General features: G+C 52.0%; 4 protein-coding genes and 1 long non-coding RNA gene across 7 annotated transcripts in view; 3 read left to right on the plus strand and 2 right to left on the minus strand.

Moving 5' to 3' along the window:
• Nucleotides 1-338: 338 nt before the first annotated feature.
• On the minus strand, nucleotides 339-3,761 carry LOC148393747 (integral membrane protein 2B-like). Its single transcript, XM_088383956.1, has 7 exons — nucleotides 3,494-3,761; nucleotides 1,706-1,849; nucleotides 1,546-1,614; nucleotides 1,250-1,393; nucleotides 1,038-1,148; nucleotides 813-963; nucleotides 339-728 (listed from the first exon to the last, which is right to left on the minus strand). Exons 1-7 carry the CDS (start codon nucleotides 3,575-3,577, stop codon nucleotides 640-642), a joined length of 792 nt encoding a protein of 263 aa, XP_088240082.1. The 5' UTR covers nucleotides 3,578-3,761; the 3' UTR covers nucleotides 339-639.
• Nucleotides 3,762-4,028: 267 nt separating this feature from the next.
• med4 (mediator complex subunit 4) lies at nucleotides 4,029-5,920 on the plus strand. Its single transcript, XM_088383954.1, has 7 exons — nucleotides 4,029-4,351; nucleotides 4,481-4,547; nucleotides 4,710-4,880; nucleotides 5,021-5,078; nucleotides 5,172-5,258; nucleotides 5,355-5,486; nucleotides 5,560-5,920. Exons 1-7 carry the CDS (start codon nucleotides 4,134-4,136, stop codon nucleotides 5,730-5,732), a joined length of 906 nt encoding a protein of 301 aa, XP_088240080.1. The 5' UTR covers nucleotides 4,029-4,133; the 3' UTR covers nucleotides 5,733-5,920.
• A 465-nt stretch (nucleotides 5,921-6,385) lies between these two features.
• On the plus strand, nucleotides 6,386-11,818 carry sucla2 (succinate-CoA ligase ADP-forming subunit beta). The gene is made up of 11 exons (XM_088382050.1): nucleotides 6,386-6,545; nucleotides 7,708-7,900; nucleotides 8,486-8,585; nucleotides 8,666-8,828; nucleotides 9,233-9,361; nucleotides 9,530-9,668; nucleotides 9,765-9,926; nucleotides 10,059-10,201; nucleotides 10,296-10,416; nucleotides 10,496-10,584; nucleotides 10,666-11,818. Exons 1-11 carry the CDS (start codon nucleotides 6,462-6,464, stop codon nucleotides 10,738-10,740), a joined length of 1,398 nt encoding a protein of 465 aa, XP_088238176.1. The 5' UTR covers nucleotides 6,386-6,461; the 3' UTR covers nucleotides 10,741-11,818.
• Nucleotides 10,470-15,601, minus strand: LOC148393750 (5-hydroxytryptamine receptor 2A-like). Of its 2 annotated transcripts, XM_088382053.1 has the most exons (4): nucleotides 14,888-15,601; nucleotides 14,062-14,262; nucleotides 13,345-13,481; nucleotides 10,470-13,227 (listed from the first exon to the last, which is right to left on the minus strand). In XM_088382053.1, the coding sequence occupies exons 1-4, from the start codon at nucleotides 15,252-15,254 to the stop codon at nucleotides 12,736-12,738; spliced, it is 1,197 nt and encodes a 398-aa protein (XP_088238179.1). In that variant the 5' UTR covers nucleotides 15,255-15,601; the 3' UTR covers nucleotides 10,470-12,735. The 2 variants fall into 2 exon arrangements, with proteins under 2 accessions (XP_088238179.1, XP_088238178.1); XM_088382052.1 differs by having other exon boundaries at nucleotides 10,470-13,481.
• A 4,729-nt stretch (nucleotides 15,602-20,330) lies between these two features.
• LOC148393751 (uncharacterized) overlaps nucleotides 20,331-25,788 on the plus strand; it is an 11,640-nt gene continuing 6,182 nt past the window's right edge. Inside the window, exons 1-7 of one of the 2 annotated variants that reach the window (XR_015859702.1) lie at nucleotides 20,331-21,173; nucleotides 21,265-21,348; nucleotides 21,414-22,668; nucleotides 22,739-23,581; nucleotides 23,831-24,785; nucleotides 24,886-25,254; nucleotides 25,330-25,384. This is a non-coding gene — a long non-coding RNA (uncharacterized LOC148393751). Of the gene's footprint in view, nucleotides 21,349-21,413; nucleotides 22,669-22,738; nucleotides 23,582-23,830; nucleotides 24,786-24,885; nucleotides 25,255-25,329; nucleotides 25,385-25,788 lie in introns of both variants that reach the window. The other variant, XR_015859701.1, reaches the window with a different exon arrangement.

The following is a 25,788-nucleotide window of genomic DNA, read 5'->3' on the forward strand; positions in this document are numbered from 1 at the left end:
GTCGTCGTCCTCTTGTGCATTCTTGTGAGCAGCCCGAATTTCCGGCCAGCGTCCACGACTGGCCCGGCCCGGCCAGCTGGTTGCGCTTTCGTTTGCACCCGCTCCTTGCTTCGACCCATCGGCTCGCTCCCAATGTCGTCTCGTTCATTGGTTCTGTTTGCATTCGAGGGAAGCGACGAGTCGAATTTTTTTTTTTTTTTTTTTTGCATTGCAACGAGCGCCGAAAAGAAAAGAAATCTGCAGCACCTTGGTGAGCGTTCAGGAAGGACAATACCGCCACCTTGTGGCCACTTTGGACGGTGTGCTCTTCATTTGAGACGCAAAAAAATACCATCAGCTAAACGATTTGTTTTATTTTATTTTGAACTGTACAAAGATTACATACTTATTTAAACCCCCAAAACACACGCAAACAAATTGATCAACTTAAAGCCAACAGGAAAGAAAAGTCCAGTTAACGAGTCAGGAAGTGTGTTTAAAAAAAAAAAAAAAAAAAAGCCCCAGCATCCGTGGTGTGCCCTCACAAATGTCAAGCAATCAACGCTTGAGTAATGCCGGCGGCGCCTTTACGTTTTCATTCAAGGAACACGTGAAATAAGAACAGATGGAAAAGTGGGCGGCGGCGGCAGCAACGGCAGCTTAAAACTGGCAGATGGAGGTCTCCACCACAAACTTGCTCTCAAAGTGGCGAATCCTGCGGCAGTTGAGAACTTGGCGCTTCTGCATGCCTGTGGACAAAAGAGCATGCACGAGTGGAGCAATGGACGCCGCCGCCGCCGCCGCCGCCGCCGCCGCCACCTTTCATGTCATACCCAAGATGCGCTCGCGCCGCTGCAGCTTGAAGGTCTGCTTGCCGCGGCACAGCTTGCCGATGAAGTCGCCCAGCTGCTCGTTGTGCTCCAGCCGCTCCGTCACCACCATCTCCTCGTGCACCAAGTACGACTGCGGCAGGTAGGTGCCCGCCTGCGCTCAACCACAAATGCCATTCATGCAATTTCAAGGCCGGCCAGATGAAAGGCCAGCGCTGCCGGCGACACCTTGATGTTGATCAGCAGTTCCAGAAAGTCCCTGGGCGGCACCACCACCGAGGTGTTGAGCGGGAGCACGTAGCACTTGTTGAGGCTCAGGTCCAGGTAGGCCGTCAGCCCCTGAGCACGCACAGAGCCCGGGTCACAGGGCCTGCCGTCTTGCCACCAAGGCGGCGGCGGGCCCTGCGGTGGGCGCGGGCCCTGCGGTGGGCGAAGCTCACCCGCTGGAAGTCGTGCACAATGTCGGCCGGGTCGCCGTCCTCAAAGTCGGGCACGGGCACGTTGATGAGCGCCACCTGCTCGCGCTCCAGAATCCGGATTTGCTCCTCCAGCTGCTTCAGAGGCTTGGAGAGCTCCGCCTCCACCTGCGCTCAAAACCACTCTAGCCTTTCAAAATCCACCTTCCAGACTCCGAGTCGCTTCCGAATAAATCCCCACTGATTGGCTTTAGCGCCTTCAATTTGTGACTTTCGATCCACAAGTCACAAACTTTCAACAAAATGGTTGCTTTGCTGACCTGCTGCAGTTCCATCAGGCTGAGGTCCTCCTCGCGGTAGTTGACCCCGCACACAAACACCTCGCTGTCCTGCCGGGGATACAAACAACCTGAACATTGCCACATTCCGTTTGCCGTCTGGCTGGCCGTGCGCACAAGGACACGCGCGAGCACCACTCACCTCCAGAAAGTAGTAGCGGTAGAGGTAGGCCCCGCCCACCAGCATCCCCGAAACCATGAGGGCCAGACCCAGACACAGGCACCAGCGCCACGCTTGGGACCGCCGGCGAAGGAGCCCTGCCGCTGCCATCGCCGCCTCAGCGTCCTGCCGGGAGGGAGGGAGGGAGGAGGGATGGAGGGAGACCGGCAACAAAGATGGGAGTATGCATGGAGGCGCTCCAACATGAGACAAAATTGGCTTCCTGCGATGACTTGTTGACACTTCACTTTTTGTCAACAAACAGGCCCGGAAGGGGCCGGCGCACGCCACGCCCGACATATGTCGGAGTTGTGTCCGCTGACTCACAGCAAAGGCATTTTGCGAGTTGCGACTGGCTTTCCCCGAGGGGGCGGAGGCTCGTTTCAACACCTAAACGCCAGAGGAAAACTATTTATCGGCGGGTGGCCACATGTTTCCTGGCTGGCCATTAGCGGCTCATTTGGTCCTTTGGCAGATGCGCGTGTCCATTTGTGCGCCAGGCCCATGGCAACGTTTTGAAAATTCTTCTCTGGCCTCCAAAGTGTTCTTTACTTTGTGGCAGGCATCTTAGTGGCTGACAAAGCGACAAGTGACCAAATCCAACCTCGGCCGCGGAGGATAAGGCCCCTTTGCGCTGGCCCGCTTCCAAGTCTTAAAGCCACTTTGGTTAAGCATCACCAGAGCAGCTGGTCCAGCACGAGTGGCGGCAGAAAATAGGAAGCCACGCACATGGGCTAAGCGGCGGCGGCGCCGACAACTTTGCCCAAAGTGCCTTGAGCGTAAATGAACGAGCGCTTCGCTTCCCCTTTTGCCTGTCGGTGCTCGCTCTGCTTTCCCACATAAGTGCAATTTGTCCACGTTAATAAGATAAAGCAGCTTTTCTCAAGTCACCCCGTCGTCATAAGGCTCACACCACGCCAGTTTACCTTGACCGGTTTTCTCTTTATGAGAAAAACAACTTCTAAACAAAGAACAGGACATCCCGTGTTTAGGACATCACATAGCAGGATACACGCTAACAAAGTTGTGATAAGGGTGGCGCGGCGATGATCGTCCCCATCGATATCAACGAGTCATAAAGTGCAGCTTTATTGGCAACAAAAAAGCAACCCTGTTTAACCAAAACGCCGAACTGACTTGCGTGCGTGAGTGAGAAGAGTGCAGGACAACACAGAGAGAGAGAGAGAGAGAGAGAGAGAGAGAGAACATGACAGGAAACCAAAGCTACCAAGTCAGCAGTCGTGGCCTGACTTTCGAATGACATTTGTTTGGTGCACAAAAAAGCGGAACCGAGAATATTTGCGCACGTAGCCATGTTGAGTAATTGTTGACGACCATTACTATCGTTGGCGAACTTGTTTGCGACCTTAAACGAAACATGCGCCAAAGCCCCCCCCCGCTCTCTCTCTCTCTCTCTCTCTCTCTCTCTCTCTCTCTCGCTCAAAAAAAACAACAACAATAACTTTGGGGTGGTGCGCAAACCCTCGCCAAGCTTCGCTGCTCAGTTCTGAGATACGGACTTCAAACCCCGAGAAGACATTTGGTCGCGACAAGAGAAAATTGGGGGAAATAACGCCAAATGTCAAGAAGGAAACTCACCAAAACAGCGTAAAACGCTTATGGTCATTTGAATCAACTAGAATCGAGGGGTGTATAGAAAAAGAAAAGAAAGCCATCGTGCATGGAACAAAGCCAAGCGGTCAGTTGAGTGTCGAATTAAGAAGTTATAAACTGCGTTAGCCATTTTTTTCCCCTCCGTCTCGCACTCACTTTGTCCTGGTCGGGAAGGAGCGTCACCGTGTCCTTCTTCATTTCTTTCAGCGTCAAGGCTGAGTTGAAAGACACTTTAACCATCGCGGAATCGCTTTAAACTCCAACGCGGTCAGAAAAAATCGATGTATAGTATTAATAACAGTGCCGCCAGTGAAAGAAGCGACAGAAAAGAAAAGTTGCTGCGGGCCGCAACTTGACGTTCCACTTTCGTTGTGAGCGGAGCTGCTTGTTGCGAGAGCAAGCGGTGGGAATGTGGCACAACGCTTCCGGTTGCCTTTCACCGTAAACCTTATTGCAACGTCATAGCGACGTCACAAAAGTGTGATAACGTACCGCATCGCATCGCATCATTCTTTCATCGACTCGAGTGTCGATACGTGATCAAAAAACAATCCCTACGTACGGCTCGGATGGGACAACTCACAATGCAAATGATTGATCGTTTGTTGGGACATGAAAGTCCGCTGAATGCAACAAAAACAATTCTTCTGGCATGTTATGTCATCGCAGTCGCACAGGCAGGCCCGCCCGCCCGGCCGGCCGGCCGGCCGGCCGCCTGCTTAGCTTGTGTTTGGGAACTGCGTCATTGACGCCCGGTGTCTACAAATGTATTTTCCTCCATTTGATATGGGAATGAATGATTGCAGCATCTCATTCAACCCAAATACGCATCACTGTAATACAGTTAAAAAGAAATGAGAGTTCTAATCGAAGTCGTTTCCGTGTCATCACTTCCGTTTCGCCGACATCATTTCCGTTACGGGTGGCGGGAGCTATCATGGCGACCGCCGCGATGGTGAAGCCGACTAAAGAGCGTCTACTGAATGTTTTGGACGATTTGGAGGTTTTGTCTCGGTAAAGTTCCATCCCGCCACTTTGTGTTGGTGTCTGAAAATAGTTAGCTTGCTGCTTCTGTCGACCTCGTCATTCTTTCTTCTCTCCTGTCGTTGTTTCTGACCATGCGTCGACTGTTTGCCTTTCCAGGGAGCTGATCGAGATGTTGGCTCTGTCCCGGAGTCAGAAACTCCCACAGCCCGGCGAAGACACTCAGGTACCGGGCACGACCTGCAGACATCCTCAGCGCACATGAGCCGTTGAAAGCTCGCATACTGGAGAAGTTTTCAGTTGAACTTATCAGTTCTCCGGTTGTTGTCCTCCTTCCGTAATGCCGCGAAAATGACAACAAATCGAATTTGTGACTTTTGCTGGTCAGATCCTGGAGCTGCTGGTGCAGCGCGACCGCGAGTTCCAGGACCTGATGGAGGTGGCCCAGCGGCAGGGCAAGGTGCACCAAGAGATGCAGCAGCTGGAGAAGGAGGTGGAGAAGCGAGACAGCGACATCCAGCAGCTGCAGAAGCAGCTCAAGGAGGCTGAGCACATCCTGGTGCGTGCCGCTGCCTTCGCCAAACGCACGCACGCACGCACGCACGCACGCACGCACGCAGAATGACGTTATCCGGACCCTCCAAGCCACATTGGCAATTCCATCCATCCGTGACCACACCGGTGTCCCTCTGTTGTCAGGCGACCGCCGTTTACCAAGCCAAGGAGAAGCTCAAATCCATCGAGCGTGCCAGGAAAGGTGCGCCCGAGTGACCCATCCACAGATCGATTGATTGATTGACTGACTGACTGACTGATCAATTGATTGACTGATTGGCTTTGGGCCCCGCAGGAAGCATATCGTCCGAGGAGCTCATCAAGTATGCGCACAGGATCAGCGCCAGCAACGCTGTGTGTGCGCCGCTCAACTGGCTCCCAGGTTTGCTCTTGGATTCCGTTCTTTGGCCAACTCGGCCCATTCCAGATGAAATGTGTCAGAGCAAGGTGGAAATGGACAGGACGTGCGCTCTCTTAGGCGACCCGCGGCGGCCGTACCCCACAGACCTGGAGATGCGCAGCGGCGTGCTGGGCCACATGGCCAACCTGCCCACCAACGGCGTCAACGGACACCTGCCGGGCGACGCCCTCGCCGCCGGGAGGTTGCCAGGTACTCCTTCTATCTGCGTCCTTCTCCTATCTTCTTTGCCGGTTTGTAACTCTTGTGTGTCCCCCGCGCGCAGACGTGCTGACGCCGCATTACCCCTGGCAGTCCACGGAGTCGTCGGCCGGCATGCTGCCGCCGCACAACGCCGCCGACTTTGGCCTCGAGCCGCCGGGGCACAACAAGGAGAACGAGGACGACGTGGAGGCCATGTCCACGGACTCCTCCAGCAGCAGCAGCGACTCGGACTGAAAGACCTGTGCGTGTGTGTGTGTGTGTGTGTGTGTGTGTGTGTGTGTGTGTGTGTCGGTCATGTTATTCATGTTTGTAAATAAAACGTTTTGAGTGGGACTGTGCGATTTGTCTGCAGTTTAGTGTTTTGTACAGGAGTTTATTTTGTGATTTCTAAATAAAAGAATGGGCTTTGTCACTCAACTGAATGTTTGTCTTCTTAGTGTTTTTAAAAGTACATAAATGTATTCGTTATTTAAAAGCACCTAATTCCTGTAATAAACCACCGACAGAACGTGTGTCTCCTTCACGGGCACTCGGAAATAATTGATGGAAATGAAACGGTCTATTGAGTGACGAACTTTATGTGACCTCCTAAAGTATGAGGAGTGCCAATTTAGCTCAACTCCGAAGACATGATGAAGAAGCGTTAAGATCAAAATGAGAGTAAAGGCTGTGAAAGTTTACCAACTGCCTGCTGTATGGCCGCGATGCCTTTATGAACACGAAGCAATTTGTTTCCTTCGTTTTAAAACGTTTCTGGTTCATGGGCCATTATTTGAAATGGTTTACAGGATACACAAGCAGGTTGTGGTGAAGGTGTTAACATAACATGACAGCGAGAGGAAGCTCTTCAGTGATCAAATTCAAGAGGATTTTCAGCGTGTCCTACGTCAGCGAACGCGGCACTCGTGGGAATTGGCCATGTCCTGCGCATGCGCACGACCAGGCATCCCCTGACAAGCAGACATGGCGACGTCCCTGATCTGCGGCCGTTTGACGGCAAGCCTGAGGAACTCGGGGCCCAGGGGCGCTCTTAGCGCCGCTTCCAAGGTGAGCGTTTAAACACCTGCGAGCGAAGGCTTCGGTCGCCGGGCGGCTGTTCGAGTCTCGCCGCCACGGCCTCCTTTGACCGCCACAGCAGCCACTGAAGTGACAGGGTCAAACGGACATTAGCCGCATTGCTAGTTGCTTTTATACGCTAAGCAGTGCGGCGTTAGCTTTAACTTTTAAATAGCCGCACGAAAGTCTGCTTTTTGTGGGCATTTGATGTGCGCAGCGCAGCGAGCTGGCATGCTGGTGACCTCTCACTAGTTAGCTGGACCGCTGTTCTCTACACACATGAGCTAAATGTGTCACCGCAGCACAACACAGCATAGCATAGCATAGCACAGCACAGCATAGCATAGCATAGCATAGCATAGCACAGCATAGCATAGCATAGCACAGCATAACACAGCACTGCTAACGCAAGTAAACAAGTCAGCGAATGTCGTCATTCATGGTCGTAAACGTCAACAAGAACTGTCAACTGTCGGGATTGATCACACAGGTGCTTTGCTCTTTTCCCATACAGCAGCGTACACCGCCCTCCTCAATACTTCGTCCAAAGTATTTTTGTCTGGGGGTGTGGTACCTCCGTTTTTTTATACCTCTTATTTACGGTATCATTTCTCTTCAATATTTTTTTTTGTGCAAACAAAGAAAAAAAAAAGTTTTTTTTTTTTTTTTAAAATGTAACTCTAGTTGGGTGCCAATTGTACATGACCTTTCGGAATTCACCATCAGCCAAGTTGTGATCCCATGTAAAGATGGAAGTCCGCCCTTTCGATCATAATTATTTTAGTTTCCACAATATTTTGCCTCGTGACTAGTCAACAAGGACAATGAAGGCTATTTGGAAGCGGAAAAAAACCTGAGACAATTATATAACCATTATGGTGAAAATAATGCTTCTCAGAATAATTTGATCAAGATTCTAATCCAAATGATTTATCGAAGTTATTCATCATGTCAAGGAAAATATTTGCATTTTAATTGCACTACATCTCGTTATTTTTCAACAAATGATTGCTAAATAAGAAAACAGTCAAAGTTACCGCTGCAATCGATCATGCTGTACGTCACTCGCCCCTCTGGCAAAATTGTGCTCGTAACGAAAGCTTAATGACTTGGTCCCGCCTCGTTGTTAGCGGTTCCCCGTGTGCGTGTCCAGGCTCTGGCGGGCTCTTCAGGTCTGCTGGGAGGCCACGCGTCGGCGCCGTGTCAGCAGCAGCAGCAGCAGCGGAGGAGCCTGTCCCTCCATGAGTACATGAGCCTCGGCCTGCTAAAGGACGCCGGCATCTCGGTCCCCGCCGGCATGGTGGCCAGCTCCTCGGACGAGGCCTACGCCATTGCCAAGCAGATCGGTCAGTACCGAGAAAGCAAAGCTACCAAATTGCGGCGTTGGCTCCTCTGTCGTGCAAAAAAACGAAACGCGCCCGGCTCAGCCCACCGGATCATCGGCGTCAATCTCCGCGAACGTGCAAGTCAGCACGTGCGTGTGTCTTAAACAGCTGTTAGCGCTGCCAAACATGGCGCCCGGCTCTCGCCGTGCTGTCGTTTTGACTCAAAGAGACGCAACAAATGCCAGCACATAGTTTTATTCCCGACAGTTAATGCACAGCATTATGTTTGTCATATTTGTAGTAGTATTTGAAAACCAATTTCAATTTTTTTCTTTTTTTGTTGAAACCAACATTTCTTTTGAGAACTCATTCGAACTTTTGAGAAAATATAGGAAAACAACATGCTTATTGTTTGGTTTATCTTGGTTATATTTTAGGCAAAAAGTGTCTGCAAGGGAAATATGTAATAAGTTCAGAATCAATTCATTTTTGGGGAGAATCATTTTCGCGTATCATTTAAATGAAGTTCCACTTTTTCAGATCTCTCGACCACGCTGCACTGTTGCTATTTACAAATGTGTGTGTGTGTGTGTGCGCGCACGGCAGGTTCCAAAGACCTGGTGGTGAAGGCTCAGGTGCTGGCAGGCGGACGAGGGAAAGGAACGTTCGAGGGCGGACTGAAGGGAGGCGTCCGGATCGTCTACTCGTAAGCCGCCCACCGTCTCACTGCCTGACTGGCTGGCTCATTTTAATGGTGGCGTGCGTGCGTGCGTGCACGCGCGGCAGGCCCGAGGAGGCGCGGGACATTTCCTCCCAGATGATTGGCCGCAAGCTGTACACCAAGCAAACGGGCGAGGCGGGTCGCATCTGCAACCAGGTCTTCATCTGCGAGCGGCGCTACCCGCGCCGGGAGTACTACTTCGCCATCACCATGGAGAGGTCCTTCCAGGTACGGCCCACACGCAACAAAACTGCAAGCATGAGAAGGTGAGACCAAGTCTGATCTCCCCCGTTGACGAAAGGAAACGTTTCGTTGCTAGAAAGAAAGAAAAAAAAAAAGGTCCATTTTAGATCATCAAGTGGAACATTTGATGACATTGAAAATAAATGACAAGCCACATATTGAAAATAAATGACAAGCTACATATTTCTCAAGCGGATCGGACCGCCAACAAGCAGTTTGCGCTCAGGGGCACCGCTAGATGGCAGCGTATGACAGAGCTTGCCAATGGAGCTTGCCGGCCACATTCAGACTAGTAGCCATCCAATATTGGACTTTTGGAAAAGGACAAAAGAAGCTGGCGGCCTTCACACCGCAGTGCGCATTTGTAGCCGAGCCGCCCTCTGCCGCAGGGCCCCGTGTTGATCGGCAGCTCGCAGGGGGGCGTCAACATCGAGGACGTGGCGGCGGAAAACCCCGACGCCATCGTCAAGGAGCCCATCGACATCGTGGAGGGCATCAAGATGGAGCAGGCGCTCAAGGTGGGCTTTACCAAACATGCTCATTTTTTGTATTTGCAAGGCAAAAAAGCCCTCCTGATTTTGGGAAGCCAGGGTTGTAATCTTGCGCCTCGCTGCTGCCCTTTTGGCTCGCAGCCGTTTGTCTCGCGTAAGAAATTGTAATTAGCGGCTGGCGTTGCGGGCCCGCAGGTGGCGCAGAAGATGGGCTTTCCGCAGCCGCTGCAGAAGGAGGCGGCCGAGAACATGATCAAGCTCTACAACGTCTTCATCAAGTACGACGCGTCCATGCTGGAGATCAACCCCATGGTGGAGGACTCCTCGGGCATTGGTACGTGTGACACCCACATACAGCCAGGCGCAGCCAGCGCAGCCAGGCGAAGCCAGGCGCACGCGACAATCAGGCTCTTGCGTTTGGGGCCCGCAGTCATGTGCATGGATGCCAAGATCAACTTTGACTCCAACGCCGCCTACCGGCAGAAGAAGGTGTTTGACCTACAAGACTGGACCCAGGAGGACCCGCGCGACCGGCAGGCGGCCAAAGCCGACCTCAACTACATCGGCTTGGACGGAACCATCGGCTGCCTGGGTGCGTTCGAAAGTGGGACACGTGGCTCGGAGCAAACGAACAGGAGCCTCCCTGTCTTACTGCTAGCGCGTGCAAGCTCATTTCCGCATTGCCGCTAGCCGGGGCAAGGGCTGACTTGCTCTTGTCATTTAGTGAACGGCGCCGGCCTGGCCATGGCCACCATGGATATCATCAAACTGCATGGGGGTACGCCCGCCAACTTCTTGGACGTGGGCGGCGGGGCCACGGCCCACCAGGTCACCGAGGCCTTCAAGCTCATCACGTCCGACAGGAAGGTGCGGTCGGCGCAAAGCGCGGTGGGCGCCCAGCGTGGCGCTCGCTCGCTCGCTCGCTCGCTCGCTCAAAGGCCACAGCTTTCCGCTACCGCAGGTTCAGGCCATTTTGGTCAACATCTTCGGAGGCATCATGAGGTGCGACGTCATTGCCCAGGGCATCATCATGGCCGTCCGCGACCTCGACCTCAAGATCCCCATCGTGGTGCGACTGCAAGGTGCCCAACGTCTATGTTAAATGACGCGGGCTGATGGGTAAGGCTGGCTCCATGCTAACCGGCGGGCGCTCTTCACTAGGCACGCGTGTGGATGACGCCAAAGCGCTGATTGCCGCCAGCCCGCTGAAAATCCTGGCCTGCGATGACCTGGACGAAGCTGCAAAAATGGTACGTGCGCACGCACGCACGCACACATGCACGAGATGTGAGATGAAAGGCCGCGTCAAGCTCGCGCACATGTGTCGGCAGGTGGTGAGGCTTTCGGAAATCGTTTCGCTGGCGAAGGAAGCGCAAGTGGACATCACCTTCCAGCTTCCTATCTAATCTCCTTGCTACAAGCAAGCACTCCCTGTTTGACTTCATGTGGACAGTAGCCCCTCCCCTTTCTCTGTGGCCTGATGGCGGCGGGCACCCTTCACCACCCCTTTAGCTTTTCTTCTGGCTCTTTAATGCGCACACTCCCCGCCAGTGTTGACACACTCCACCGCACTCGCGCTCCTCACTGGACGCAGCTTCACACACAGCAGTTGCTTGTTTCCCAATCTCGATAAAGGATCACGGAAGGCATTTTGGCTGTAAGACGACGCCACTAGCCCCACCCCCCTCGCCCCCCTGACTTGACACCGATAAACGGTCGCGCCATCTTTGAAGGCTACGCGCTAGCTCCAATTTAGCTCTGTGCTAAAGGTCCCATTCGTCTTTCGAGTCCTCCCCTGTGTGTCGGTGGCGGCGGCTCTCGCCACCCATCTCCTCCTGGTGAATTATTCACCGCTGCTGTAATGGAACTTCTGCTTAAGCCCCTCGGGGCGGGGCGGGGTGGGGGGCCAGTCTAAAAATGGACTTGTCGCAAGGCTAAATTACTCTGCGGGAGGGATCTGAAATGAGAAATGTCCTATGCATTCAAAGACGGCACCTCATTGGGCGGGCGGGAGGCTGCAACGCTTTCATTTGTCTGTTACAAGCAAACGCTGCAATTGCGCTTCCCGTCTGGATCTCTCTCGACTTTGACTGAACCAACGCTGTCTCGGCAAAAAGGTGTTTGCAATATTGGAAAAGGGGCCGCGGTGTCGGGCGCCGCTTATTGTCCCAGGGATTTTTTTTCCCACAATGTCTTTATTTATTTCCAACATCTGCCAACTTTCAGTAGCAACCGGAACCAACGCCATATGTGGCCACCGCTCGTTGCGCCTCGACAACATTCTCGGATAGGGTGATACGTTGTGAGCGCAATGTGCCCTCCCCCCCTCCCTTCTGCCGCCATCACGCCACTTGGGAATTTGTCTCTTTGTCTTTCTTTGTTTCCATCACGCAAGCGACGCGCAGATGACATGTAAATAAGCAAAGTGACGTTCTGGCTCTGTAAGATATTTCTGCTTCTGCGAAAAATAAAGACGGGACACGAGGAGGCGTGCAAGTGCGGGTATGCAAACGAGCAGCGTGTCAGACGCAAAATGCAATTTGAGAGCTGGAAAAAAAAAAGAACCATTGAGATCAAACCACAATTCTTTACCCTCTTCCTTTAAAAAAAAAAAATCACCGAATTGACATCAGTAGATAACAAATGGTTCATTGAAGAGTTGCAAGATTTGACAGGGAAGAACGACGAGGCCCAAGACGAATGGATGATAGCTGCCATTCATGGAATATCAACGTTCCCCTTTGGGAGAAGATGAAAATGGCTGGCCGGCTGGCTGGCTGGCTGGCTGGCTGGCTGGCTGGCTGGCTGGCTGGCTGGCTGGCCGCACTCCTGAACATTGTTGGCTGCCTCAAGTGCTGCTTTGACAGCCAAATTGGGCACATGAGTGCAACCAGGGCCAAATGATGATGATGATGAGGGGAAGAAGAAAAGCTGCCGGCTTCTACATGTTGATGTTTGTGACGTGAGGAGGTGATGGAGGGACACAGGGCGAGCTAGGCGACGCTTTGAAAAGCCAGGGTCCCCCCCCCCCCCCCCTTCCTCCAGCCACCGCTTGTCACATGGCAGCATGGCAAAAATGAGGCGCATGAGTCATCGCAGGCAGCACATTTGGTCTCCTTGACAACTGCAGTGAGTTCTTTGCCAGCTCCAGCATGGGGCCCCTCTTGCTGCTTTTAAGGGCGCCCTTCTTGCCTTTTAGGCTCTCCTCTCCCAAGCATTGCCTCGCTTGGCACGCTCCGCACCCCCTTTACGTGTTTTGCGCAAGCGGTGCACACTTCACTCACTTGAAATCTTCTTCTGGACTTTTGGCTTTTCTTGATCATGTTCTTTCTTGTCCTCGTTTTTTCATCTTTCCCTTGTCCTTTTAATTTCCCCAAAATGTACTTTTAAATTTTTGGGGCTCACACGCAGCTTTCGTCCTCGTCGCCAGTCTGCTGGCCCCGTCGTCGGGAGAAATCGGGTAGCGGGCCTGGGTTGCGTCCGCCCCCGACGGAGGGGTAGGCCATGGGGGGGATGGTGTTGAGCGGAATGAGCTGCAGCGGCTTGTTGGCGGGCGGCGCGTAGCGGCAGCGCAGGTAGCGCAGGAAGGCGGCGCGGTACGTCTTGTTGAACAGCGTGTACACCAGCGGGTTGACGGCGGACGACAGGTAGCCCACCCACACAAAGACGTTGAGCAGGCCCGCCACCAGGGCGTCGTCGCAGGCCGGCGCATCGCACGCCGCCGCCAGCACGTTGGTGATGAAGAAGGGGCACCACATGACCACAAAGAGGAAGAAGACCACGCCCAGCACCTTGGACGCCTTTTGCTCGTTGCTGATGGACTGCGCGGTCCGGCACCCGAAGAGGGCGGCGCCGGCTTCCCGCCGCGTCAGCTTCTGGGAGGATAGCGAGGCCTGCGAGAAGAAGCCCAGCGTGACGGCGGCGGCAGCGGCGGCGCCCCACCTGGGCCGCCCCGAGCGCAGCGTGGCCTCGTCGCGCAGGGCCCGGACGGTCAGGAAGTAGGTGACCACCATAATGGTGAGCGGCACGAAGAAGGCCACGAAGGAGCCGGCCAGCACGAAGCCGTCGTCCGTCAGCAGGCAGCTGCCGTCTTTGAACACCTTGGACGGGTCTCGCAGTCCCAGAACCGGGACGGGTGTGGAGATGCCTGCACAGCACACCCAGTCAAAGCGGTTAGCCACAAGGCCAGCAGGGCAAAATTGGACGCTTTTGACATTGTCATGCAACATTTTGGCCAAATCTGCTTCACTTTGTTTGGAAAGGAGCTATTGTCGCTTGAATTGGATTGCTACAAGGGCTGCACCCGCGCGCGCGCACACACGCACGCATTCACACACCAGTGTGAACAGTAACAATATTAGCGCTGGCGCGAGCCAGCGCGAAAGCAGCATGGCAAGTGCCTGCTCGGTTGCCGTGGCAACCGAGCCGACGCTAGCCATTAGCGGCTCTTGTGTCCTTCAGTGGTTGCTGTTCGGCCAACATACGAAATTCTTGCCGATGATGACCCAACCCGTCATGACGTGGAGGCGACGTGACCAAAGCGTATTCAGCAAGGAAAAGATGCGCAAAATCTGTGCGCACCAGACGCACATTCAGCCAGCGCACGTGGCAACCGTACGGGTGGATGCGCGTATGTCTGAGTTGCGCTAACAGATGTTATGCTAACACGTGGCGACCGCAGGTGGGTGGGTGTCCCGACCAACGCCTGGATGCGCGCTAGCACTCGCCGGCCGAGATGCTCCACACGGCCACGATCTTGATGCGGGCCTTGGTGCGCGAGTTGAAGCGGCTGTGGTGGATGGGCTTGCGGATGGCCACGTAGCGGTCCAGCGAGATGGCGCACAAGTGCATGATGGACGCCGTGGAAAACAGCACGTCCAGGTAGATCCACACGGGACACAGCTCTGACGGGAGAGGCCAGCCGTAATCTGAACGAGGCACACGAACAAATGGAGTGAGTACAAACGCTCGCTCGAGGACCGCACGACAAAGCAAGGACGCCTTCCCATTCCAACGCTCGAGTGAGTCGTTGAACGTTTTGGAGTCGTCGGCGGCGGAAAGGCGAGATCCTCAAACGCAGTTGGCCTTCGCCAGCTCGTAAACAGCCGTCCCCCCCCCAACGTGCAAGAGATTACGGCCTGCGTGTTGTCATGGCAGCACTTCAAGTGGGCATTCGCTTTGTTCAAATGATGAAACCGTTTGGCAAAGGATAGAAAACAGGAAAGCGGAAGGAAGGAAGGAAGGAAGGAAGGAAGGAAGGAAGGAAGGAAGGAAGGAAGGAAGGAAGGAAGGAAGGAAGGAAGGAAGGGCTCTTTCTGAACCGAAGGCCAGCGACCATCAAAGTTGCCGAGAGTCACTCAGCAGGGGGCGAGCTACAGCAACATTTACAATACCGAAGATGGCAGCAAGCGCTTGGTCAGATTGGACGAGGTAACGGCGTGACGAAAAGCTCAAGTTTGCCTCCCAAGATGGCTTTGGACCGGATGGTGGAGCGATGCCACGCCACGCCACGCCACGCGAGCCACCAGAATGAGTCACCCAATGTCAGCTCACCGTAGAGGACGGTCACCATGGAGACCGGCATGACCAACACGCCCAAGAGCATGTCTGCCACAGCCAGAGACATCAAAAAGTAGTTGGTTGCGTTCTGGAGCTTCTTCTCCAAAGACACGGCCAGGATGACCAGGATGTTGCCCGTCACCGTGATGCCGATGGCCGCCAGGATCAGCAGCGCCGCCCAATTTTTGCCCCCCTCGTCCCGGCAGAAGCCAGGGTCGGCGGAGCCGTTCCCGACGTGAGGACAGCCGTCGCGGCTGGCGTCGCCCGTCCGGAACCCGTGCGGGGGCTCCGGGATCCGCCGGCTTTGAGAGATGAGCTCTGACACGTTGCCGGCGCCACCGCCACCACCGCGCAGGCTCATGCTGTGGCCGGCCGCCCGGGCTCCGGGAAACGTGGCCGCGTTGGGCTCATGATGCAAGCGCCGGCCAGCCGGACCACTCAGTGCTCGTTCCTAGTCTTCATCCTCGCCTGCTGTTCTCCTCCTTCCATCCAGATGCTTTCAGTTGGAGGTCTCCAAAGGACAAATGTACCTTTTGCCGCCTTTCTACCTCCACGCCTCCGGCACCCTCACCTGTAGCTCGGAGACTTTGCCAAACATGATCCACTAGAATCCCTCCAGAAGCTTGGGGTGGGAGTTCGGAGAGAGCCGGAATGGATTTGCGCTTGTCGTTTCCTTCCCGCTGCCGCTGGCTTTGGCTCTCAACTGGGCGCTCCCTCTCCTCCCCCATCTCCTCCTCCTCCTCTTCCTCCCTCCCTCCCGCCCTCCCTCGCTCTCTTTTACTCGGCGCAGCAGAGCGAGCGCTCTGGCTGCAGGTGCACAAAGCGGACATCCTCCAGGTGTAGTCAGCCAGCCTGACTTCCTTCCTTCATTCGTCCCAGTTGCTCTGTCCATCCGTCCGTCCGTCCGTCCGTCCGTCCGACCCTCCCGTCTCGTCTCGTCTGCTTTTTGCTTTTCTCCACGTCCTTTGTGAAGTTCTTGACGTGCTCCGTACCTCCACTCCTGAAGTGTCTTTGACTCCCTTTGTCTTAACGTTCTCTTCTTAGTTCTTGACTTGGTGCTGGAAGTAGGCTCTTGATTGTTTTGTGAGGCTTTCATTCTTTGGTCCTTAACTTGACACACTTTGTTCTTGAGCGGTTCTCCACCCGGGTCCATCCTTCTTTTCCAGACTCTGTGTTTGACGTGCTTCTCTGTGTGTTTCGTCTCTTGTTGTCGCTCGCTCGGTCGGCCCTTGGAGGAGGTCGCCGCAAAAGGTCGCGCGGGCTGCTGCTACTGCATATTATTGATTCTTATTGGGTTATCGGTGTTGCCAAGGTTACGTCAGGTTTCAACCTGTACTGCGTATTTATTACTCACAGTCTTTGCCCACCCCCTCCGACTTCCTCCAAATACCATCTGTCGATCAAACGCCCCAGGCGACTCTTGGGCGTGTGTCCGAGTGCGTGTTGCCATGGCAACGGCGATGCCGGCATCAGGCCTGCTGACCTGTCACAGCCAAGTAGTAGGCAAAGGCTAAGGCAACGTGGCAACAATGTCATGAAATGCCAACGTGGTGAAGCAGCATGTGGTTCCTCGCCCGCGGTGGTTGTTGTTATTTTTTGAAATTGCATTCAGAGGTGCGCGAGAACCAGATCAAGACAAACTCTGACGGGATCCAACGGCTGATGAAAAGGTGCGCGTGGCAGATGCAGATGACAGTCCATCCATATTTGTCCATGATTAGTCTTAAATCCATTCAAAACAAACGGAGAAGAGAAGAGGTCGCCTCGTTGAGCTCTGCTGCCATCTGCTGGCTGAGCAAAATCAGCGCCGTTGTGACGTCGTCCAGAGGCACGCCAGCCCAGCAGCGCTTGGACTTGTGGACTAGTGATGTGCATTCCAGTTCTTTTAAATGAACTGAATCTTTAGAATCGGTTCAAGAGAATCGTTCACCAAATCGTTCGCTATACTTTCTTATTTATTTATTCACTTATTTATTTTTTACTTCGTGCAGTGTACCTATTGAAGTGTCCATGAGGTGTACCTGATAACAGGCCACATCATTAGGGAAAAAGCTTAAGTGAAAGTGAAAAGTGCTACACCCACCCTCACTCCCACTTTCTGATTGGCTGTTTGATGTGTGACGTCACTCGGACACGCCATTAGGTACACCGCCATTTTCAAGTGTACCTAATAACAGGCCACTTTATTAGGTAAATATCATGGTCAAAGGTCCCAGGTGTCAAGCTCTAGTCCTCGGGGCCGCGTTCCAACATGTTTCCCATGATTCCCTCGTTAAGTGCAGGTGCGTGAAAAGTCGTGTCATCGTGTTTGTCGTATCATTCTGTGTGTGTGTGCGTGTGTATCACTACTGCAGTGTAGTGTTGGCTCGTGAGTGAACGATGGGTTCAAAAGAACGAATGTTTTCAGTGAACGAGAGTGAACGAAAAGATCTAAAGATCTTTGTAGGCATGAGGGAAAAACTTGTTTGGACCCGTTTGAAAATCATTGATTTGATATGACTCAAGAATTGTCTCTGTGCAACGGTGTGGTGTTTCTTAGCAACTGACTTGAAAATGAGTCCACGGGAGCACTGCAACGGCGGCAGGCAGAATTTTTGCCAGAACAATTCATTTTAGGATGAACTCTCGATACAAATATTTTCATTTGATTGAAGGCAATGGCGTTAACCACTCGTCCAGAGCTCTTGCTGTGCTTAGGGTTAGGGTTTGTGTTAGGCTTGCTCTCGCTTTTGCTGTGCTTAGGGTTAGGCTTGCTTATGCAACCAAATCACCTCAGTTGTTTATCACGTCCTCTGATATTTTTGAACTTACCGTAATTTTCGGACTGTAAGTCGCGCCGGAGTATAAGTGAGCAGCAGGGGGGGGGCCCCATTTCAACCCCTTCCACTGAGTGCCAAGCAGGGAAGAAATGGGTACCATTGTTATAGTCACTGGTATGACTCGGCAGGGGTTTGAACCCACCACCTCCCAGTCTCAGGGCGGACACTCTCCTCTTAGGCCACTGAGCTGGTAACCACTTGTGTCGTAGTATAACACTTATAGTCGTTTTTAAATAACGTGTATACCTATATACCCCTAAATATTGTTATCCAATATATCTACTGCAATTTCACATTAGATTGCTGGTTTGAAATTTGCTTTTGATATTATTATTTTTAATAAACATTTATGTTAAAACGTGTCTGGCGTCTTATTCCTTGTTTTTATATTCGCCAATTAAAACATAAAAATCAGACATTTTATATGACAATATGTGTAGGTACACTACACGAGGTTAAAAAAAAAAGAGAATAAATAAATAAAGGGTTAATTGCACAACAAAAGCACGTTTACAAATATACAATACAAATATACTCGATACAAATATTTTCATTTGATTGAAGGCAATGGCGTTAACCACTCGACCAGAGCCTGCTCGGAAACCAAAGGAGATTTGGTCATATTGATAGGGTATCCTCCATCCAAACATGTTCGGTGTTGAAAGTTTCAACGGATAGTCCGAAGCCACCCTTTCCACAGTAGTCACCATGACACCTGGCGACCACCTGGTGGCGTCAGTGTGCCGAGCGCCGTTGGACGATCAGGAGAAGAAGATTTGAATCGACGGATGTGACGTCAGGGCTTTAGGTCAATTGAAGACAGGTGTGCTCGCTCAAGGGGAGTTATCATATGCAGGTGCCACCGAGCGCGGGCCGGCGGCGGCGGCGGACGGTTTCTCAGGTAAGCGAGCATGCTAGCAAATGTTTGTCGTCTCCTGCCGTTTCTCACGACGGCACGCTTTGTTGCTTTTTCTCACAAGCCTTTTTTTTTTAATTTATTTAGTTTGTCGCAGGATTGTCGTACTCTCGTGACTCGGCAACGTCACGTCCACCGCGACGGTGGACCTGGAGGTAAATTGTAGGCCGCAGGCCATTTAGCCCGTGAGCAAATGTTTGCAGTTTCTTACGATGCCATTTATTATTTCTTGCAGGATTTTCGCTGTCTAGGGAGTGCTTGAGGTTTCGGCACGGCACGCCACAATCCACTTTGCGTCGCGTCGTTGCGCGTTTTGGTGGTATTTTAAATGTCTTTCGCGGTTGTTTTTTTTCATGCTGGCCAGCATTTTTTCATTCGTCTGTCTATAGAAGGTTCGTAAATGACGCCGCCGATAAGCGCGCGTTTGTCTGACTATAGGAAATGTTAGTTTGACTCTAGTCAACTAAACCATTTTTTAATTATTTTATATTATCCGTGTGCCATTTCCGTGCCATGCAAACTGCTGGTGAATGCAACGTATATGTTACGTCATGTCCAAATCGGACCAAATCCATTCAAAGATGGCGCCCGCCCGCTCTCGTTCCGTTACGCAACAAACATTTGCCCTGGTTATTTTCTCCCGTCTTGGACGCCGCCAACCTGGATCATCTGTCCAATGTGAGGTGAGTTGTAGATGATGAAACTAAAATATGAATTATAATCTTTAATAATTCTTGTCATGATTATGTATTTTTTCAAATGTAAAACTACTTAGAATGTATCAAGTTAAAGTATTAACTATAATTTTGATAGATTACCGTAACTTACTACAATATAATATTTTTTTCAAATGTAAAACTCCTAGTATGTATAATTGTTGGTAAAAAATCATGCCATTGGCACTCTACTCAATGTCTATTTTTGTTGCAATCATTTGCTTGTCTTTTGTAGCACTAAAACAGGCCGCCCAGCCAGCATCCTTCTGTACAAAGCAAGCAGGAGGCTCTTGAAGGAGCCCTTTCAGTGATGTTGAGGACACGGAGGAAGAGTAGTCCTAAATCAGGTGAAAACCTGTTTTTGTCAAGTTTCAGCTTCCCAACACACAATGGTTGTCGAGTTTTAGCTTCCCAGCACACAATTAATGTCTGTCTGTGTTTTTGTAGGCTGCAAGAGGAGCCGAATGGAATAAGTATATAATTCCACATGAAAAGGCGCAATGGCCTGTCCAAAGGCGCAATGGCCTGTCCAAAGGAGCAATGGCCTGTCCAAAGGAGCAGCGGCCTGTCCAAAGGAGCAGCGGCCTGTCCAAAGGAGCAGCGGCCTGTCCAAAGGAGCAGCGGCCTGTCCAAAGGAGCAGCGGCCTGTCCAAAGGAGCAGCGGCCTGTCCAAAGGAGCAGCGGCCTGTCCAAAGGAGCAGCGGCCTGTCCAAAGGCGCAGCGGCCTGTCCAAAGGCGCAGCGGCCTGTCCAAAGGCGCAGCGGCCTGTCCAAAGGCGCAGCGGCCTGTCCAAAGGCGCAGCGGCCTGTCCAAAGGCGCAGCGGCCTGTCCAAAGGCGCAGCGGCCTGTCCAAAGGCGCAGCGGCCTGTCCAAAGGCGCAGCGGCCTGTCCAAAGGCGCAGCGGCCTGTCCAAAGGCGCAGCGGCCTGTCCAAAGGCGCAGCGGCCTGTCCAAAGGCGCAGCGGCCTGTCCAAAGGCGCAGCGGCCTGTCCAAAGGCGCAGCGGCCTGTCCAAAGGCGCAGCGGCCTGTCCAAAGGAGCAATGCCATATCCATAGGAGCAATGCCATATCCATAGGAGCAATGCCATATCCATAGGAGCAATGCCATATCCATAGGAGCAATGCCATATCCATAGGAGCAATGCCATATCCATAGGAGCAATGCCATATCCATAGGAGCAATGCCATATCCATAGGAGCAATGCCATATCCATAGGAGCAATGCCATATCAAGTCAAGAATCAAGCAGCACGCTGCAAAAGTCAACATGTGCCCAGGAGGGGGCAGTGTGGTTGCCTTTGGTTATGGGTGCACGACGGAAAGGTTGCAGGTGGGGACAGTGTTTGGGGGTCTGACGGTTGGTCTTGCTTAAGAGGTTGTGGCTTATCTGGATCCAGCGGTGTCTTGTGCTTGGTTGCCATTGACGGCTCACTTGGGGGAGGACGTGGTGACTTGGATGGAGACAGAACTGAATTTTGACGCGGAGCCCAATGTCCAAGCTTGCCATATGACTTGTACCATTTTGTGTCTTTTTCTAACCTGCCACTGTCGTGCTCGCTGCGTTCTTTGTTCTCCCCCATCGGTGTAGGGCGGCGTTGGAGCGAGCCGATCCCGAATGTCCAATTTTGCAATTTGACTTGTACCATTTTGTCTTTTTCTAACCTGCCACTGTTGCACGTCATCTAACCCTAACCTACCACCGCTGTGGTACTTGCGTTCTTTGTTCTCCCCTAGGTGTAGGACAGCATTGGAGCGAGACGGTAGCATTTAGTCTTTTTCTAACCTACCGCTGTCGTGCTTGATCTAAGCTGTGTGTCCTTTGTTCTCTAGGTGAGGGGGCGGTGTTTGGGCGAGCGGGTCCACGAGGAAGACGTAGTGATGCGAGCAGCGCCCAACTCATTGCATGTTCTGCCATTTGCAGGCCGGACGCAAAAGGGGGGGGGGTGACGCACGGCCCCATCCGACCGGGCGACGCTCACCAATAGGAGCTAGCCGCTGTGATCAAGTAAGCAAGTGACCGACAACTTGGGGTGCTCTTTGAGTTTCTAACATTTGTTTCTGTTTCTGCAGATGGCGACCGGGATGTGACACGATCTGATCAGAGGTGAACGGACCGCTGTGGCATCGCTCTGAAGTCGCCGAGTTCTGAGGGAGACCCGCTTCCCTGGAGGCGTCGACCTGCGCAGCTTCGTGTGAAATGGATTATTTTTTTTTTTTTTTAATTACACCAGCGGTGTCCCAATGTCTGCTTGAGGGCTGCATACTGAAACAAATTCAGAATTCTTTGACGCAAATTCATTAAATCAATCACGAAATGTTGCCATTGATATTTAGTCCTACAAAGCAGTGTCGTGTTCAGTCGTGTGGTGTGTTGATCAAGTTGACCCGAGGCTGCCATTTGGACACCAATGGTGACATGTGTGTAGGGCTGCACGTGTATTGGAAAACTGCCATATGGTGGTCTAGGTTATTGACATGCACTTTAAGACAGCAAAGATTTTTTTTTTTCATGTCTCAAATGAAACATGCTTTCTTGCCTAACTATTTGTAATGAGTTAAGACTAAGTCATTGATGTAAGTTAAAGTTAACTCATCTAACTGATCTTATTGCGATCAAATAGTTAACCTCCATCCAAGAATTTTGCACAACTTGCCTCAATGCAGTGTTCTGGCCCAATACTGCCATATCATTGATTTTCCAAAATGTTGTGCAGCCCTCATTGAGTGCCAAACGCGCAGCGACGGCAAGCGCAAGCGACCGCGCAGCGACGGCAAGCGCAAGCGACCGCGCAGCGACGGCAAGCGCAAGCGACGGCAAGCGCAAGCGACGGCAAGCGCAAGCGACGGCAAGCGCAAGCGACCGCGCAAGCGACGGCAAGCGCAAGCGACCGCGCAAGCGACCGCGCAAGCGATGGCAAGCGCAAGCGACGGCAAGCGCAAGCGACGGCAAGCGCAAGCGACGGCAAGCGCAAGCGACGGCGCAGCGAGACTTTTGTGCTTGTCTTGCAAGGTGGAAGAGCTGATGTATGAAACGAAGAGCCGGTGGATGGAGGCCACCAGACCTGCGATTGGTGAGCGGGTTGCAAAGGAAGGAATCACCCAAAGAAAGCAGTCGCCAAGTGTTGAAGAGGAGCCTGACGCATGACTGGCCAAGGCTGGCCAGAGGCGGTGACATGGCAATCCAATCTGCAAGCGTAGTGTACACACTTGTTGGTTTTAATTTGATTTCCTTATTTTTCTGCCTTTCAGCTGGCAGCGGATGGGGCAAGCGCCAGCCTGCACCGAGAGGGACTGGGCTGCACCCACAAGACCAGGGAGGGGGCAGGTAATGAGTACGTTGACAGAAGTGAACCGCATGCAACTGAGTGCCGTTTGTCTTTTTGCACTTGTGCGAGGCGAAAGACGAGTCCAACACCGGCCGGAGCAGACCCGGACCTTGGCCCGTGACGAGCGGCCCACACGAGACTGATGGGTGCAGATGCAGCCAGCGTTCCGGGGGAGTATGACTTTGGTTTTTCTTTTGTGCTCTCCCTACCCCTGTCTGTTTGAATAGGGTAACTTGTAGCACGCACGGGCATTTGGGTTGCTGTGACCCTCTAGATACGAATTGGCAAAGTAGACAGCCCCTGCCTCTCTCCCTCCCTCCCTCTCTCGCTCTCTTTCTCCAATGTGCCCGGCAGTACCTGCATGGCCTGGTGCACTCAGGATGGAACGTGGCTATACCTTGCCCTTTGTGGAATACCAGGGTATAATGTCTGCCAGACTGGGTCCCAGTGTCGTCGACGGTGTCGAGGACGAGGAGATTCTCCGTGACGCTCTACGTGACGTCACGTTTTCCTTTTTTTCCCTCTCGGGGCCAAGCCAGCTCTACTCAAAGGGAACTGGCTGGTTGCGCTTAAGTGCGCACCAAAGCCTCTTCTCATCTCCTCTCACTCTCTCCCTCCTTCCCTCCCTCCCTCCCTCCCTCCCTTTTTGTAAGGGGTAAAACATTTCATAACCCGGACCGCTCCAATGCGGGAGGGCCATATGAGACATGCGCCAGCCCGTGCGTGCCGCTAGTTACCTGATTCAAACTTACCTCAGTCAAGGTTGGGGGGGGGGGGGGGGGGGGGGGTGCTAGTGGAATTGTTCCCCTTGCCAAAACCACCACAATATGTCTGCCTTTCAGGATTGCTGGGGCAGTGGATCGGACGAGTGCCTGCACAGAGAGGGACTGGACAGGACCGCGAGACCAGAGGGTAGTAATAAAAAACTTTATTTGTAGAGCACCTTTCATACAAGAGATGCAGCTCAAAGCACTTGACAACAATGAAAGAAATTATAAGCATTGAATTCTTCATACAGACATAAAAAGAAAACAAAAACGTTCATGTATGCATACGCAATTAATAAAGGGAGCTTAAAATAGGAGCAAGCTTTAATAGACAGGTAATGAGTACGTTCACAGAAGTGAACCGCTTGCAACAGTGCCGTTTTTCTTTTTGCAGTGGCACGAGGCGGAGGATGAGTCCAAACGTCGAATACCGGCCGGGCGGGGAGGAGCCAACCTTCGCCCGTGATGAGCGGCCGACACGAGACGGACGGGTGCGGATGCGGCGAGGGCAAAGCGCCCAGCCAGCATTTAAGGAGAGTATGACTGCGTTTTTTCTTTTGTCCTTTCTTTCCTTCCCTCCCTCCCTCCACTTTTTCACTGGGTGTGCACACTGGCTATCTGCATGATGCCTCTTTCTTTCTCTCTCAGCGCCGCGTCATTTTGCAATATTGTTTTTTTACTGTTGTTTTTTTAATCATGAAATGAACTGTTTGTACTGTAATTGTGTGTGTACCACTGAACTGCAATTAAACTGTGAACTGAATTCAAGTGGTCCATTTTAAACATTGGCATTGGTGAATGCAACGTATATGTTACGTCATGTCCAAAATCGGACCAAATCCATTCAAAGATGGCGCCCGCCCGCTCTCGTTCCGTTACGGAACAAACATTTGCCCGGTTTATTTTCTCCCGTCTTGGACGCCGCCAACCTGGATCATCTGTCCAATGTGAGGGGAGTTGCTGAATGATGAAATTAAAATATGAATTATAATCCTGAATAATTATCATATTTTACTACAATGTGATGATTATATATTTTTTTCAAATGTAAAACTCTACTTAGAATGTATCAAATTCAAAGATGAACTATAATTTTGATCAATTATCATAACTTACTACAATATATTTTTTTTCAAATGTAAAACTCCTAGTATGTATAATTGTTGGTAAAAAGTCATGCCATTGGCACTCGACTCAATGTCTATTTTTGTTGCAATCATTTGCTTGTCTTTTGTAGCACTAAAAACTGCCGCCCAGCCAGCATCCTTCTATACAAAGCAAGCAGGAGGCTCTTGAAGGAGCCCTTTCAGTGATGTTGAGGACACTGAGGAAGAGTAGTCCTAAATCAGGTGAAAACCTGTTTTTGTCAAGTTTCAACTTCCCAACACACAATGGTTGTCGAGTTTTAGCTTCCCAGCACACAATTAATGGCTGTCTGTGTATTTGTAGGCTGCAAGAGGAGCCGAATGGGACAATTTTTTTTTTGAAGGCAGGTTTCAGTCTTGCCTGTCGGAGAGGTGGGCGTGGTCAAGCCAATTTCAGTTGCGCTGTGATTGGTCAGACTGAATTTGGGCTGAGGTAGGAGGCGGGCAAAGTGGCACTTAGGTTTTTGAAGGCAGTTTTCAGTCTTGAGGTGAGCAACAGGTGCAACCGCCCGCGTGTGAAGTGGCCTGTCACGTGGTACGCTAGTGTGCAACGCACCATTGGACGAGCAGGCGAGGAAGATTTGAATTGACGGATGTGACGTCATGTCTTCGGGTGAATTGGGGAAGTTGTCAAATACCGGTGCAATCACCCGCGCAGCGGGCGGTTTCTCAGGTAAGCTAACATGCTAGGAAATGTTTGTCGTTCATTGGCGTTTCTCACGACGGACGCCTTGTTTGTTTGTTGCAGGATTCAAGGCGAGTTATCAAATGCAGGCGCCACCGACCGTGTGGCGGTTTCTCGGGTAAGCTATCAAATGTTTGTCGTTCATTGCCGTTTCTCACGACGGACGCCTTGTTTGTTTGATGCGAACAAATATCTTGAAAATCTTTTCACACTCGTCCCGGCCACCGCGACTGTCGTTTTGCCGCTACAGTATTTCAAATCTCTTTGGCGTTGTGTTTCGTCAAATTAACAATGTTGCATTACATATAGTGTGCTATTTCCGTGTTATGCAAACTGATGAATGTGACAAATTTGTTACGTCATGTTCAAATCTATTCCAAGATGGCGCCCGCCCGCCTTCCGTTGTGCAACAAACATTTGCGAGCGTGATTTTCTCCCGTTTAGTCGACTGCTCGATTCATGCCGACATTTTTGAGTGAGTTGATGGATGATAAAATTAAATTATTATAATTCGGATACTTT

The sequence above is a fragment of the Syngnathus floridae genome, chromosome 8 (assembly GCF_059516105.1).
Source record: "Syngnathus floridae isolate MCC-2025c chromosome 8, RoL_Sflo_1.0, whole genome shotgun sequence".
Taxonomy (NCBI): domain Eukaryota; kingdom Metazoa; phylum Chordata; class Actinopteri; order Syngnathiformes; family Syngnathidae; genus Syngnathus; species Syngnathus floridae.

Coding starts and splice junctions, on each gene's coding strand:
- LOC148393750 (XM_088382052.1), bottom strand. CDS start 15,254: ATGAGCCTGCGCGGTGGTGGCGGTGGCGCCGGCAACGTGTCAGAGCTC. Junction 14,263..14,887: donor CATGGTGACCGTCCTCTACG/GTGAGCTGACAT, acceptor TGCCTCGTTCAG/ATTACGGCTGGCCTCTCCCG. Junction 13,482..14,061: donor CGTGTGGAGCATCTCGGCCG/GCGAGTGCTAGC, acceptor TGTGCTGTGCAG/GCATCTCCACACCCGTCCCG.
- LOC148393747 (XM_088383956.1), bottom strand. CDS start 3,577: ATGGTTAAAGTGTCTTTCAACTCAGCCTTGACGCTGAAAGAAATGAAG. Junction 1,850..3,493: donor TCCTTCCCGACCAGGACAAA/GTGAGTGCGAGA, acceptor CCCTCCCGGCAG/GACGCTGAGGCGGCGATGGC. Junction 1,615..1,705: donor ACCGCTACTACTTTCTGGAG/GTGAGTGGTGCT, acceptor TATCCCCGGCAG/GACAGCGAGGTGTTTGTGTG.
- sucla2 (XM_088382050.1), top strand. CDS start 6,462: ATGGCGACGTCCCTGATCTGCGGCCGTTTGACGGCAAGCCTGAGGAAC. Junction 8,586..8,665: donor GGCGTCCGGATCGTCTACTC/GTAAGCCGCCCA, acceptor CACGCGCGGCAG/GCCCGAGGAGGCGCGGGACA. Junction 10,202..10,295: donor TCATCACGTCCGACAGGAAG/GTGCGGTCGGCG, acceptor CCGCTACCGCAG/GTTCAGGCCATTTTGGTCAA.
- med4 (XM_088383954.1), top strand. CDS start 4,134: ATGATTGCAGCATCTCATTCAACCCAAATACGCATCACTGTAATACAG. Junction 5,259..5,354: donor GCCGCTCAACTGGCTCCCAG/GTTTGCTCTTGG, acceptor GCGCTCTCTTAG/GCGACCCGCGGCGGCCGTAC. Junction 5,487..5,559: donor CGCCGCCGGGAGGTTGCCAG/GTACTCCTTCTA, acceptor CCCCGCGCGCAG/ACGTGCTGACGCCGCATTAC.